Genomic DNA, 12,601 nt, shown 5'->3' with positions numbered 1-12,601 from the left:
AAAAACAAAACAGCAAATGGTTTACTTTGTTCCCACCTGAAAGGGGGCAACTGCATCATGTGCTTTACACATTCTTAAATGTTTCAGTACAAGTTCAGTATCTGTGCTTTTTGCTTCATTACCTTGAAACAAAATATGCATTGATTTTTCAATGAGTGAAATTGTGCCTTAAAATCTGCAAAACAAAAGGCAAATTACAATGAAAGCAACAAAATCGGAGGAAGAGGAGAAAGAAGGGGAGGGGGAGGAAGAGGAGGCAGAGGCAGGGAACCTGCAGGAACAAACAGGTCTGTTTCTGAAGCAATGTTTTAAAACACTGAGGGACTTGTGGAAAGAAGCAAAGTCAATACTGTTTACCATTATCCACATTTAGTGAGGTTTGGCGATGTATAACCTGGATAGTACAAGCTGAGAGAAATGGCCAGGACCTGATGGCCCAGTATACTTTAAGACTAAACCAACAAACAGGTTTGTGCAGAGGGGTACGGAGTTTATGTCTACATCTGATGAGCTTCTTCAGTTATCTTGTCAGCCTACAGACAGTAGAAGGTGGTTTCCGCGCGCACTACAGGCTAATCCAATGTCTTAATGTTCCCTATTGGAAATGAGTGCAGGCAGGTCAAGTAGTGAGCAGTCGCTGGGGAGAATCCCGCTCAGTTCAGATGCTATGGCACAAGTCAGCCAGGTCTGACACAAAGGACGACTCAGATTCCCATAGAATCACACAGAACTGAAGAAGGCATGGTGGCCCATTCTTCTTTAGTATAGGATTGAATCTCAGGCCTCACACGTGCCGTAGGCAAGCATAAACCACTAAGACATCTCCTCACTCCTTTCTTATTTTGAGACAGGGTTTTATGAGTGGCCTAGGTTAATCCTGAACTTACTCTGTAGACCTCAAAGCATTGAACTTGGGATCCTCTTGCTACAGGTACTTGGGATTGCAGGCCCATGCCATCAGGTCTGGTTCATATTGGTTTCCTTTTTGTTATAATAGTTTACTGAAGGAAACAGAAATCAACTATTTGACAGCTGGAAGACTGGTTTCTCTAGACTGCCCATTGAAAGAGGCCTCCAGCATCTATAAACACAGGATGGAGCGAGGCCACAAAGGTCCTGGGTGGGAATGAGCAGAGGTGAGACCAGGTGCTTTGCCAGGAGGCATTAAAAGAGTGTCATCAAAGAAGTCAGTCCCCCAGCGTACTGCAAGGCAGGTGCTCCAACTATGCACCTTCCTCGGGAAATACAGAGCAGTGCACACAGCTGCAGCTAGGACAATGCTTATGGATTGCTATTGTGAAGAAGAAGATTGCAGACAAGGTGGAAAGAAGAGACCATGACAGTACCTACCTTTCACAAAGGGAGAGTTTCAAGCCATTTGACATTTCAAGAACAGTACCATGCATTATTGCCAGCAAGGCTTATCGAACCATCTCAAGTTCATTAATGTACCTGCAGCATTGGTAATAAATACTCAGTGATTTTCAGTTTCTTTGAAGTGCATTATAGGGAGCTTTTTCTGTATTAAAAATAGTGTTTTACAGTAGTAACAAACAGGATGTTTGAAATGTAACAGGCAAGCAGTAACTGTGCCACACAGTAACACCTTTAAAGCTAGATGGCAAGGTAAGTAGTTTCTTGTACCTCGGTCACCACATTCCTCTACCCACTTCAGTGACAGATACATAATACATTCTACTGTTACTACCACTAAGTAAGTAAAAAGCCATGTGCTTTAAATGGATGCTTTGTAAAAAGCAGCACCACCTTCAAAGGATTTCTTTAAAAGCATCCCACTTCTCATCCCTTCCTGCTCCAGACACTTCCTGGGTGCTCTGCGGCACCTGGTACACCAGTTCCTCTGGGGCAGCAGCTGGCTTCCCACCTTTCGGGGTGTCATACTGGGCCTGGCCTGAGGAGCAGCTGTCAGTCCTGGAGAGAAGTGTGTTGTAAGTTCCCACTAACGCGGGAGGAGGTTGGTTCCCTGCCGTTTTGAACGTGGATGTGGAGGGCAGACCGACTGAGGCTGTGGGGTGCCCTGACATGTCCATGACGATTGGCGTTGCATACTCAGGCCCCGTGATGGGCAGCGGTTCAGCATAGGCATGATACACTTCCTGCGCTGGAGAGTTGTAAGGGTCTAGGTCTGCGTAGCCTGTTTCTTTGCCTTCTTCGGGTTTGAAGGTAGACCTCTGGTGCAGTGTGCCAACAATTCCTCCCACGAGGGGTTGTGCATATTCTGTGGGTCCCACAAGACACAATGGGACACTTAGGAGAACAGATTACATACTCTGAGGGTGACCTCTACAGGCTGCGCCAAAACCAAACATTACGTCATGGCACTGCTGTCTTTATCAATGAAAACCACAGAATTCCCACCAGAGGGACCAGCCGAAAACTAAAAATGTGTTCTCGAGTACCTCACACTGACACGACAAAGAGGCTCGTTCCTATACTTCTGCATCAAGTCTTTGTGTATATTCTTCAGATTTACAAGCAGTTCCTGCATCGGAGCAAGTATTTCACTAATGTAAAAGTATTAATTTATTAATGTAAAAGCATTAGTCTTAGGAAACATCACCTCTTCCTCCCTTCTATGAGGGAATGATCAGAATGCACATGTCCTAGGGCAGCAGGATGCCCCAGTCTTTCAGCTTTCCCGACTGTTTATTATTTTGTGTACTGGCGTTCATGTGCATATGGAAGCTGGAGGTCAACATTGGGTGTTATTCCTCAAGAGCTGTTCACCTTTTTTTTCAGACAGTGTCTCTCACTGAGATGTGGAGCTCACCTATTTACTGTGCTAGCAAACCCACCCCAGGCTAAGGGATATTAATGCCCAGTGTCTTTAGAAAGGAATGCTTCAGTTTTATGGACAGACTACCTAAGCAGAAACGATTCACTTTCTCAAGGTTGTTTTTTTGAAAATGTTAATGTTCAGAACACAGTTTGTCTTAAAAAAATTTTTTTATGTGTATGAATGTTTGCCTACATGCATGTCTGTGTACCATGTGTGTGCCTGGTGTCTGCACAGGTCAGAAAGTGTCTGATCACCCAGAACCAGATTACAGATGGTTGTGAGCCACTATGTGGGTGCTGGGAACAGAAGTCAGATCCTCTGCTGAGAGCCACACATGTCCTTAGGTGCTAAGCTATTTCTTCAGCCCCAGAACATAGACTACCTTTACGATAGGAAAAAAGATCAAACATATCATAAATCCTACAGTCATTGGAACAAACATAAATGTTCATCATCTTACCTGCAGAATCAGCTTGTAGCACTGTGGTGACTTCTCTGGGACTCAGGTGACTCACTTCACTATTGCTATAGCGAACTGGTGTCTCCTCGTGGTCCACGGACTTGGCTGGGAGAAACTGCTTCACTCCTTTCCACCAACCTTCATTGTGATTGTAAGCCAGGGACCATGTGTTACTAACAGAGACCAATTCTACAGAAATCAGGCTCACGTTCGAGGGGACTTTGCTCTGATGGAATGTCGTCCAGCACAAAGCCGCAAACGACAGAAGTCTCTAGCCAGTGCACATGCAGAAACAAATCACTAGTACATGGTCAGACAGAGTCACCTCAGGGTTTTTAAAAAGCTTTTCTCAAGACCTCCAACACTTTTCAGCTCTCCTTGGGCTGGACTATTTTACCAGTGGCCTGCTGTACCCTGTTCATGCACTGACCTCTTCCCTAATAGATTAGGAAGGGGACTTTCAGCAACTCAGATGACCAAGGCCCTCATAGGTTCTTGAAGAACTGGATTCCATGGGCGATCACTATGGCAGAGTCACATTCGTATACTGTTACTGGGACCCTGATCCTTCTTTCTTTTCCCTTTTTTGGGGGGCAGGGTGTTGTTTTGTTCTTTGAGGCAGAGTTTCTCTGTATGAAGCCTTGACTGTCCTGGAACTCTCTTTGTAGACCAAGTTGGCCCCAAACTCATAAAGATCTGCCTGCCTCTGCCTCCCGAGTGCTGGGATTAAAGGTGTGCCCGGCTGGTCCTTGTTTCTTACTCAGTACTTACACAGACCACAAGGAAGGCTGGACTCAAGAGAAATAATCACAGGAAATGACCAATTTTTTCAGAGGAAAAGATAACAGTGGGTGTTGAAAGAATTTATATTCTCTCTTTAATTCTTATGAACCAGATGGTGGGAGCATGTTAATTTCTTTTTTTTTTCCGAATGACTTATTTGTTTTTATTTTATGTGCATTGGTGTTTCACATGCATGTATGACTGTGTGAGTGTCAGATCCTCTGGAACTGGAGTTACAGACAGTTTATGAGTCACCCTGTGGGTGCTGGGGATTGAACCCAGGTGCTCTGGAAGAACAGCCAGTGCTCTTAACCACTGAGCCATCTCTCCAGCTCCAGGAGAGCATGTTAATTTCCAACTGAGGCGCCATCACTAAAGACCTGAGAAATCTTTCCTCCCCGCTATACCCAGCTGAGGAAAGATCTCTCTGTGACTGAAAGGAGAAGCTAAGTCTACACGTTACCTGCCCGATCCCAGTGCGGTAAGTCATAGGTGCCTTCGGTTTTCTTCTTCCTGGAAATAAAAGTCAGAAAAGAGTGAATCCTCTAGTCAAATCCCTCAGACGGCAGCACAGACAACAGTTATTAACTAGTCAGGAGCATGTGATCCTCTGGCACAGAGAACTGTCTAGACGTCCTCACCACCACCATCCCAGCAAACAACAATGCTGTCACTATCAGTGGCAAGTGGTAGAGGAGGTGAATCTTCTCCAGGCCCGGAAGGCCCTACAGAGTCTGTGAGGAAGGAAAAGGCACAAGAGCAATGAAGAAGACTGCCCAGCCTACTCCCCGACCTCAATTCTGATTTGTCCTCATCAGGAGAACCGCTCGCGCTCACGCGCGCTTTCTCTCTCTCTCGTTTTTTTTTTTTTGTTGTTTTTTTGAGACAGAGTTTCTCTGTAGCTTTGGAGTCTGTCCTGGACTAGCTCTGTAGATCAGGCTGGCCTCGAACTCACAGAGATCTGCCTGCCTCTGCCTCCCAAGTGCTGGCATTAAAAGCGTGCGCCACCACTGCCGGCTCTGTTCTCTCTTAAGAATTACCATTTACTCAGTGCCTGTTACCTAAGGAAGCCAGCAGTCAAAGGACATTTCCTGATACAAGGGACATTCTTCCTTGGGCTGGTGAGATGCGGGGAGTGGCTTGCCATCAAGCCTGAGAACCTGAGTTTGATCCCTGGAGCCCACAGGGTGGAAGGAGAAAAAAATAGCTTCACAAGCTGTCCTCTAACCTCCACAATGCAGCATGGTATGTGTGTATCTATATACACAGTAGATACATGTCAAGATCAAGCCAGGCAGCATGGTATGTGTGTATCTATATACACAGTATATACATGTCAAGATCAAGCCAGATGAAATTCCAGCAAACAGAAGGGAGGTAGTCATAAAGTTCCACCCCTACCTGAGAAGTTGTTTGTCATTAAAAGCTACCTGAAGAAGGAGAATTAGTTTTCTTCAAGGGTGTGCCCCCTGGTGGGTGGATGGCCACACACCCAAGAGTCTATAAACACTGATTAAGTTGGACAGGTGAGAACACAAAGTTGGGTGGGTAGGAATGAGGGGAGGGTTGATCTGGGAGGAGCTGGGGTGGGTGTATGATCACAATGTAATTATATAATTCTCAATAAAATATAAATTATTAAAACAACAAAAATTACTACTTATTCAGAGCTGTTTACAAAGAAAACCTAGCAAATGAAAGGCAATTGATAGAAGCATGCAAATGGAGTCTAACCAGTTAGTGTTTACAGGCAGGCTATCAAGAAAGCAGACATTCTGCCTTTCATATGAGGGTACACATAGCTGTATGATTTGTTTAAGATCACAAGTGTATCTTTCATAAAGAGCTCAAGCCATTAACTTTGTCCTCTAGGATGTACGGATCCTCTAGCACATGGGTCAATACTTGGCACAAGGTAGCAGCCAAGTATTCAAATACAGTTGTGGTGATATTGTGATCCCTAAAACATTGTGCACCCTAATAAACTTATCTGGGGTCAGAGAACAGAACAGCCACTATACTGAGGCCAGAAAATGGAGGCACACACACCTTTAATCCTAGCCTTCCAGAGGCAGAAATCCCTCTGGATCTGAGTTTAAAGCCACACTGGAAACAGCCAGGCATGGTGACTCACGCCTTTAATCCCAGGAAGTGATGGCAGAAAGCAGAAAGGTTTATAAGATGTGAGGACCTTACATAACTAGGCTGGTTAAGCTTTTAGGCTTCTAGCAGCACAGTTCAGCTGAGAGGCATCCAGTTTGAGGAAACAGGATCAGCTGAGGAAATGGCGAGGTGAGGAAGGTGTAGCTTGTTCTGCTTCTCTGATCTTCCAGCATTCACCCCAATACCTGGCTCCAGGTCTGTTCTTATTAATAAGACCATTTAAGATTCACACTACATACAGTGTTTGCCGAATGGGTGAGTGAAAGAAGTCATCTGCTTCCTCCATCAAACTGTCCCTCCTGCTGCTATGTCAACTCATGGCACCGCTACTAGGCGAACTCCAAATGCCAGACATCTCACATCAGCCAGGAATAATGCTGCTGCTTCCTTCACATACAACTAGTCACGCATCCTTCTGACACTGCTGTAAACCATGTGCGTTCTGTAGAAGCATGGTGCTGTACTCTGCCTGACCAAACTGAATACAAATTCATCTGGATGCCTCTTCTTACCTTCTACTATTCACCTGACTCAAACCTCACAAACCTGTCAATTTTACAGTCATCTGATTATAACCAGTCCACTTAGCTTTGCTTTTGCTTTCCTTTCTTTCTTTCCTCCTTTCTTTCTTTCTTTCTTTCTTTTCCTCCCTCCCTCCCTCCCTCTCTCTCTTTCTTTAAATATTTATTTATTATGCATATAATGTTCTGCCTGCATGTATGCCTGCAGGCCAGAAGAGGGCACCAGATCTCATTACGGATGGTTGTGAGCTACCATGCGGGACTTGAACCCAGGATCTCTGGAAGAGCGGCCAGTGTTCTAGGCCTCTCTCCAGCCCCCACAAAATACTTTTCTATTCTACAGAACAAAACCAGAAAGCCCTTCCTGATCCAAGCTCAGAGTGCACCTCCATAGTTACATTGGTATGCCCCGATGCCAGGCTCGGAGATGACTCCCTGCTTATCTTGCCTACTATCCTATCTCTGTCTTTACTTAAGCAGTTCCCCCAGTTCAGGCTACTCTTAACTGAGATAAGACCGAATGCCTGTGTCTCTCCAGGATTCAGATGTTGGAATCCTAACCCCACACGGCAATAGTGTTGGGAAGTGAGGCTCTAGGGAGAGTTCAGGTCATGATTTCATTGGAATCAGCACCCATAGAAAAGGCCTAAAGGAGTTTGTTCACCCCTCTTCCACTGTCTGAACCACAAGAGGGGTCTCTCACTAGCCACTTATCGGTCAGCACCTCATGTTCCAATTCCCAGCCTCCAGAACAACAAGGAAATCTGATTTACAAAACATCTGTTTTATAGTATTTCCTTCTCTCAACCTGAACATTAAGACATCTATTCTCTTCCATCTAGGCAGATCTTGTTTCTTTAAGCAAAACAACCTGAAGAGAGGGTTTCAGGCTGACCCTCATGGTCCTCCCAGCACTTCATGTATAACACTCACCAAACACAAGTGGTTGTTATTTTGGTCAGCCAGCCCTGCTAAACATGTTAGGGAAATCAGTCAAATTTTTTCAGTATTACCACATAGCTGTATGTCAGTGTTCATCTCAATGGACAGATCCTAACGTACAATGCAGACCTCACTTACCATTAGAGCTCCACAATAACTAACTGTCCTTGGTGCTGATGGAGAAACCTGGTTTTATTCTAGTGGCTACCCTAACAGGTGAACTGGACTGGACTTCCATTATTTCATATACTTAGGGTCTGTTCCCATCACTGCATGTTTCCCGGAATCAATCATGTAAACAAGCTCAGTACTGACCTGTTTCTCCAATGCCAAGCACACACTAAAATGAGGATGAGCGTGGTGAGGGCCATGACCAGCACAGGAACCAGTACAGCAGCCAGTGCGACATCTAAAGCCAGGAAACAGAACAACCACATTACCAGCGACGCAGAAATCATGGCGGAAAAGACAGAGAAGTTGAACCAGATTAGCACAGCTCAACGCTTTCTGTCTCAAAGAATATCGTAAACATCATTTACGAAACAAGGCTGGCCACAAATGGGTGACACAGACTTGGGGACAGTTCCTTCAGCGTGCTCCTCACTCTATCTCTCCTTCTGCACATGTCTGAAATATGTGCAGGATAGTTTTTAAATTGCCAAAAGTTGAAAGACAAATGATAAATCAGAAAAGCATCTAATGCATCCATGGTAGAGTGTATGTTGTAAGACATCACAGGTCAAAAACAAGGTAGTAACAAGTTCACGGTCAAATAGCAATCCATCAAGAAAATACAAGTAAGCCTCAGCTGCAAAGCATTGCCAGTGAAAACCAAAACAAGATGCTACTTTTGCTTATGACACTGGCAGACATTAAAAAAAAAAAGGTATTTTTTGGAGAGGATACCATGTGGTGGTATTGTGTTCTCCCAAATATTGTGTGTTCCCCGAAATAAACTTATCTGGGGTCAGAGACAGAATAGCTACAACGTTAAACATGAGGATAGGCAGTGGTAGCACACGCCTTTAATCCTAGCATTCCAGAGAGACAGAAATTCCTCTTGATCTCTGAGTTCAAGGCCACATTAGAAACTGCCAAGCAAGGTGACCCACGCCTTTATCCCAGAAACCCAGCCTTTAATCCCAGGGAGTGACGGCAGAAAGAGAAAGATTATATAAGGCACGAAGACCAAAAACTAAAAGCATTTTGGATGGCTAAGCATTTGGCTGGTTTAGCGTTCAGGCTTTGGAGCAGCACAGTCCAGCTGAGAGCCATTGGGATGAGGACTCAGAAGCTTCCAGCTTGAGGAAACAGGATCACCTGAGGAACTGGCGAGGTGAGGTAGCTGTGGCTTGTTCTGCTTCTCTGATCTTCCAGCATTCACCCCAATACCTGGCCTCGGGTTTGATTTCATTAATAAGAACTTTTAAGATTCCTGCTACAACAGCAGGGAACAGGTTTGTTGATAAGAATAAAAATACTATATTCCCGACTGGAATTTGAGGCAGTGTGTATAAGAACCCATTAAAAGCTGCCATTCTGCATCAAGAACTTATTCTTGGGAAGACATCAGGATGTTCAAAGACACATCTTCAAGGATGCCCACTCCCATGTCTGCAGAAGAGTAAAAGTGAAAACCCAGTGATGAACTGTGCTATCTTCACTACAGAAGAGAAAATCTCGCAACCGAAAATGATGTTACAATATCATGACAAAGTATTTGTACTATGGCCAGGTTTCAGTGCACCCAAGCACAGAAAGCGATCTGTACAAACAGTCAGAAATGCACTCAGTGCTGGAGGTGGCGGGGACTTCTATCCTCATCCCACAGAAAACGGTCTGCTCAAAGCTCTTCGGGAACAGCAATTCCTTCCTCCAGCCCTCAACCCTCTTCTCTCAGTGAGCAGGACAAGAGCAGCAAATGCCGACAAGTCACTGAGGGCTCAGAGCCAGACACTAGGTCTCACTCACGGCATCTCCGTTACTCTCCACTACACTGTGTCCCAGAGAGGAAGAAGCACATCACTGAAGAGAGCAACAGGAAGAGGGCGGACGATGACGTCAGGTATTTAGGAAGCAGATGCATGGCAGCCAGGTCCAGGGAAGGGATGTACAGTGGGCACCACAGAAGACTTCCTTTATCAGTGCCTTGGAGAGTCTGCAGGCTCCCCCGCAAAGAGATTTCCTTTTTTATGGCCTCCACCTTGTAAAGGTAGAGAGGAAATGGGGGTGGGGTTGAGTGAAAAACCTCTTGGTCAAGTGTTTGAGAATACGGGCCGTATTTAAAATAGCTTTAGTGGAGAGGAAGAGCTTACTGGAGGCATCTGTTAGATTTCCATCACACACCTGACCACGATATGATTATTTCCATGAAATTAAATGCACAAGGAGGAAGGAGAGGAGTAGCATTAGTAGTAGATAAAATAAAATCATGACTGAGGCCAGGAAGCCCTCAGAAATTAGAAAAACAAATATGCCCTTTCCTTCCTTATTTATTTATTTTTAACAGCTCGAGGGAATAGGTTTACATGGCTAGTCTGATTAAGGCCCAGATGTTAAGACTTCTTCCCAGACACAGGAGCTAGTGAAGTAGCTGCCTTGTAAGCACTAGGTCTTGAATTCAGTCTCCAGAACCCATGTTAAAAACAGGGAAAAGCCAGGAATGCTGGCATGTGCCTGTAATCCCAGCACGGTGGAGCAGAGACAGGCAGATCTGGGTGGCTGGCTGGTCAGCTAACATACTTTGACTGGCAAGTTTCAGGCCAGAAAGAGACCCCATCTCACAGAAAAGGTGGACAGGAACACATCTGAGGTTGTCCTCTTGTCTTATGTAAAGCACAAACAATTCAACTGAGATTACATTATCATCTGGAAGCTGGAGATGGTTCCTGGGATAGGCTCAGCTCTGTCTGCTTTGAGAGCTCTTGTTTCTGCCTAGCTTTTTCTATAACACAAGGAAGATGAAGACAGGAAAGGAGCTCATGCGTGGAAAGCCGGAGGAAGTTATCTGAGTTTATACAAATTTGTAGAAAATGAAAGTAGTTATTAAATTCTAGAAGGGGGTGAGTGGGGCATTACTGCGGATGAAGCGCCCTCTAGTGTCCAGAGAGGAAGAAAACCTCAAGGTGAAAGAAACCAGACCACAGCGAGACTGGAAGCTTTTCCCACCCCATCCGAGACTTTCTTGTACAAGCCGAGAATGCGTGAGAAAGGCCAGGGACACAAACAGGAGTGTGAATGCAGCTACAGGGCCAATAAGGGCTACACACCTTGTGCCCCAACAGTTTTGGGGCTTTCCTTCAGCTCACTAGCCCCACTTCCACTCCCGATGTACTTCTTCTTTCTTCCTAAACTGTCTACTTTTATTTCTAACCGCGTGTCCCTGGTACAACCTTCGGCGTGGGTCCTAAGAGCCTGGGGTCAGTCCAGTAGCCTCTGAACCAGCACCAAGCATGCTTTTCCTTCTTTCTCTCTTTTTCGGCCGTCCTACGTGCCCCCCACCCGTGGCGGGCGGGGAGTTGGTTCTCACTCCTCGAGGCCCTTCTCCTCTCCCACACAGCTGCTCACCCTGCTTGCCAACTTCCTCTTTCCTCTTCTCCACCTCCCTGACTCTGCAGCTGTGGAGGTTTATAGTGTGCCTGCCCTGCTGTTTCCTTCTCACGCTGTAATAAAACCATCCCAGCGCTCTGCACTTTTATTAATGAGACAGGAACTAGCGTTTCCCTAGTAACGCGTTCTTCTAAACCACTCTTCGCTGAAAATGAGCGGTTTTCATCTGTGGGCACTGGCTCCTATGGCACTGGCACTTTATTTTCTGAATTTAACTGAATTCCTCTTTTCAACAAGTACAAAGAGCCACAATAGTTTGTACATTTTGACACTGTACCTATCACCGTCATACAATTTAGAAGTAATTCTAATGTTTGAATGAATAATCAGAAAAAAAAAACCACAACCAAGACTGTAAATGTATAGAAAGCAGAGGTTTTTGTTTTTAAATGAGAATGTTACTTAAAGTATTTTTTAAAAAGTATTTTCTACCCAAAAGTTCTGTTTTTGTTTTTTCCTCTCCTCTATCAACTCTTCTGCTTGTAAAGTAACACATAGGTTGATTAAAAAAAACCAAAAAACAAAACAAAAAAAAGCTTGTTTGCTGCTGTGGTTTAATAATTTCTAGAAGTGATGTGCTTGGTTGATGGGGGTCATAAGATGGGGGTCATACAGAGCAGCGTCGGGCTTCCATGTACCATAGGAGAACAGACTTAGGTACACGCAGGCTTTTCCCGAAGGAGAGAAGCTTTTTTTTTTTTTAAATGAGCTGCAAAAATACAGATAAAGTCAGTGAGCTGGAGAGCTGGAAACCCTTCGTTGAACATAAGAAGCCCCCAGGTAACACCAGTACGGCGCCTGCTCTGCCTACCTTTGGTTACATTGGGAGTTACAGTGGTATTTTTTATGTCGGGAGTGGCCGTTGTCCGTGCTGTCTGTGCAGGAAGTTCGTTCCTACTTCGAGGTTGAAGTGCTTGAGTCAATTTAGGGGCACGACCTTGAAAAGAGTTTGGAGAAATCTTTATTTTTTTATCGTTAGCAACCTGATTAAGGTAAGTCCACTTGTATAATGTTTTAGATATAGTTACAGGACATTATGTCATAAATCCAGGGAATATCAAACTTTCATATTGAAAACAGGCATACCTTTACTTAGTTTGGGATGAGCTGTAGTATTCCTGAGGTTATTGCTGTTCCCAGGCGGTGGAGGCTGAGTAAGCTTTGGAAGACGGCCTTAAAAATGGTTTAGAAATGTTTATACACATTGCTTTAAAAAAAAAACATAGTTTAAAAAGACCAGTGTTAAATGGTCATTTCCTAAGTCAATTCTGCAGAGAAATTTTAAATCTCAGAATCCAGATTGATAATTACGCTCTACATTAA

At 44.7% G+C, this 12,601-nt stretch overlaps 1 protein-coding gene across 1 annotated transcript in view; it reads right to left on the bottom strand.

Moving 5' to 3' along the window:
• Window positions 1-224: 224 nt before the first annotated feature.
• Dcbld2 (discoidin, CUB and LCCL domain containing 2) overlaps window positions 225-12,601 on the bottom strand; it is a 68,000-nt gene continuing 55,623 nt past the window's right edge. The window contains exons 11-16 of the mRNA XM_036204163.1: window positions 12,365-12,451; window positions 12,090-12,215; window positions 7,985-8,078; window positions 4,507-4,556; window positions 3,261-3,398; window positions 225-2,239 (exon numbers count right to left, since the gene is read on the bottom strand). Of these exons, the coding sequence (XP_036060056.1) occupies window positions 1,770-2,239; window positions 3,261-3,398; window positions 4,507-4,556; window positions 7,985-8,078; window positions 12,090-12,215; window positions 12,365-12,451 (965 nt within the window). The 3' untranslated portion in view covers window positions 225-1,769. The remainder of the gene's footprint in view (window positions 2,240-3,260; window positions 3,399-4,506; window positions 4,557-7,984; window positions 8,079-12,089; window positions 12,216-12,364; window positions 12,452-12,601) is intronic.

This window comes from Onychomys torridus, chromosome 12 (genome assembly GCF_903995425.1).
Source record: "Onychomys torridus chromosome 12, mOncTor1.1, whole genome shotgun sequence".
Lineage (NCBI taxonomy): Eukaryota > Metazoa > Chordata > Mammalia > Rodentia > Cricetidae > Onychomys > Onychomys torridus.
This window is presented reverse-complemented; position numbering and strand designations above follow the sequence as displayed.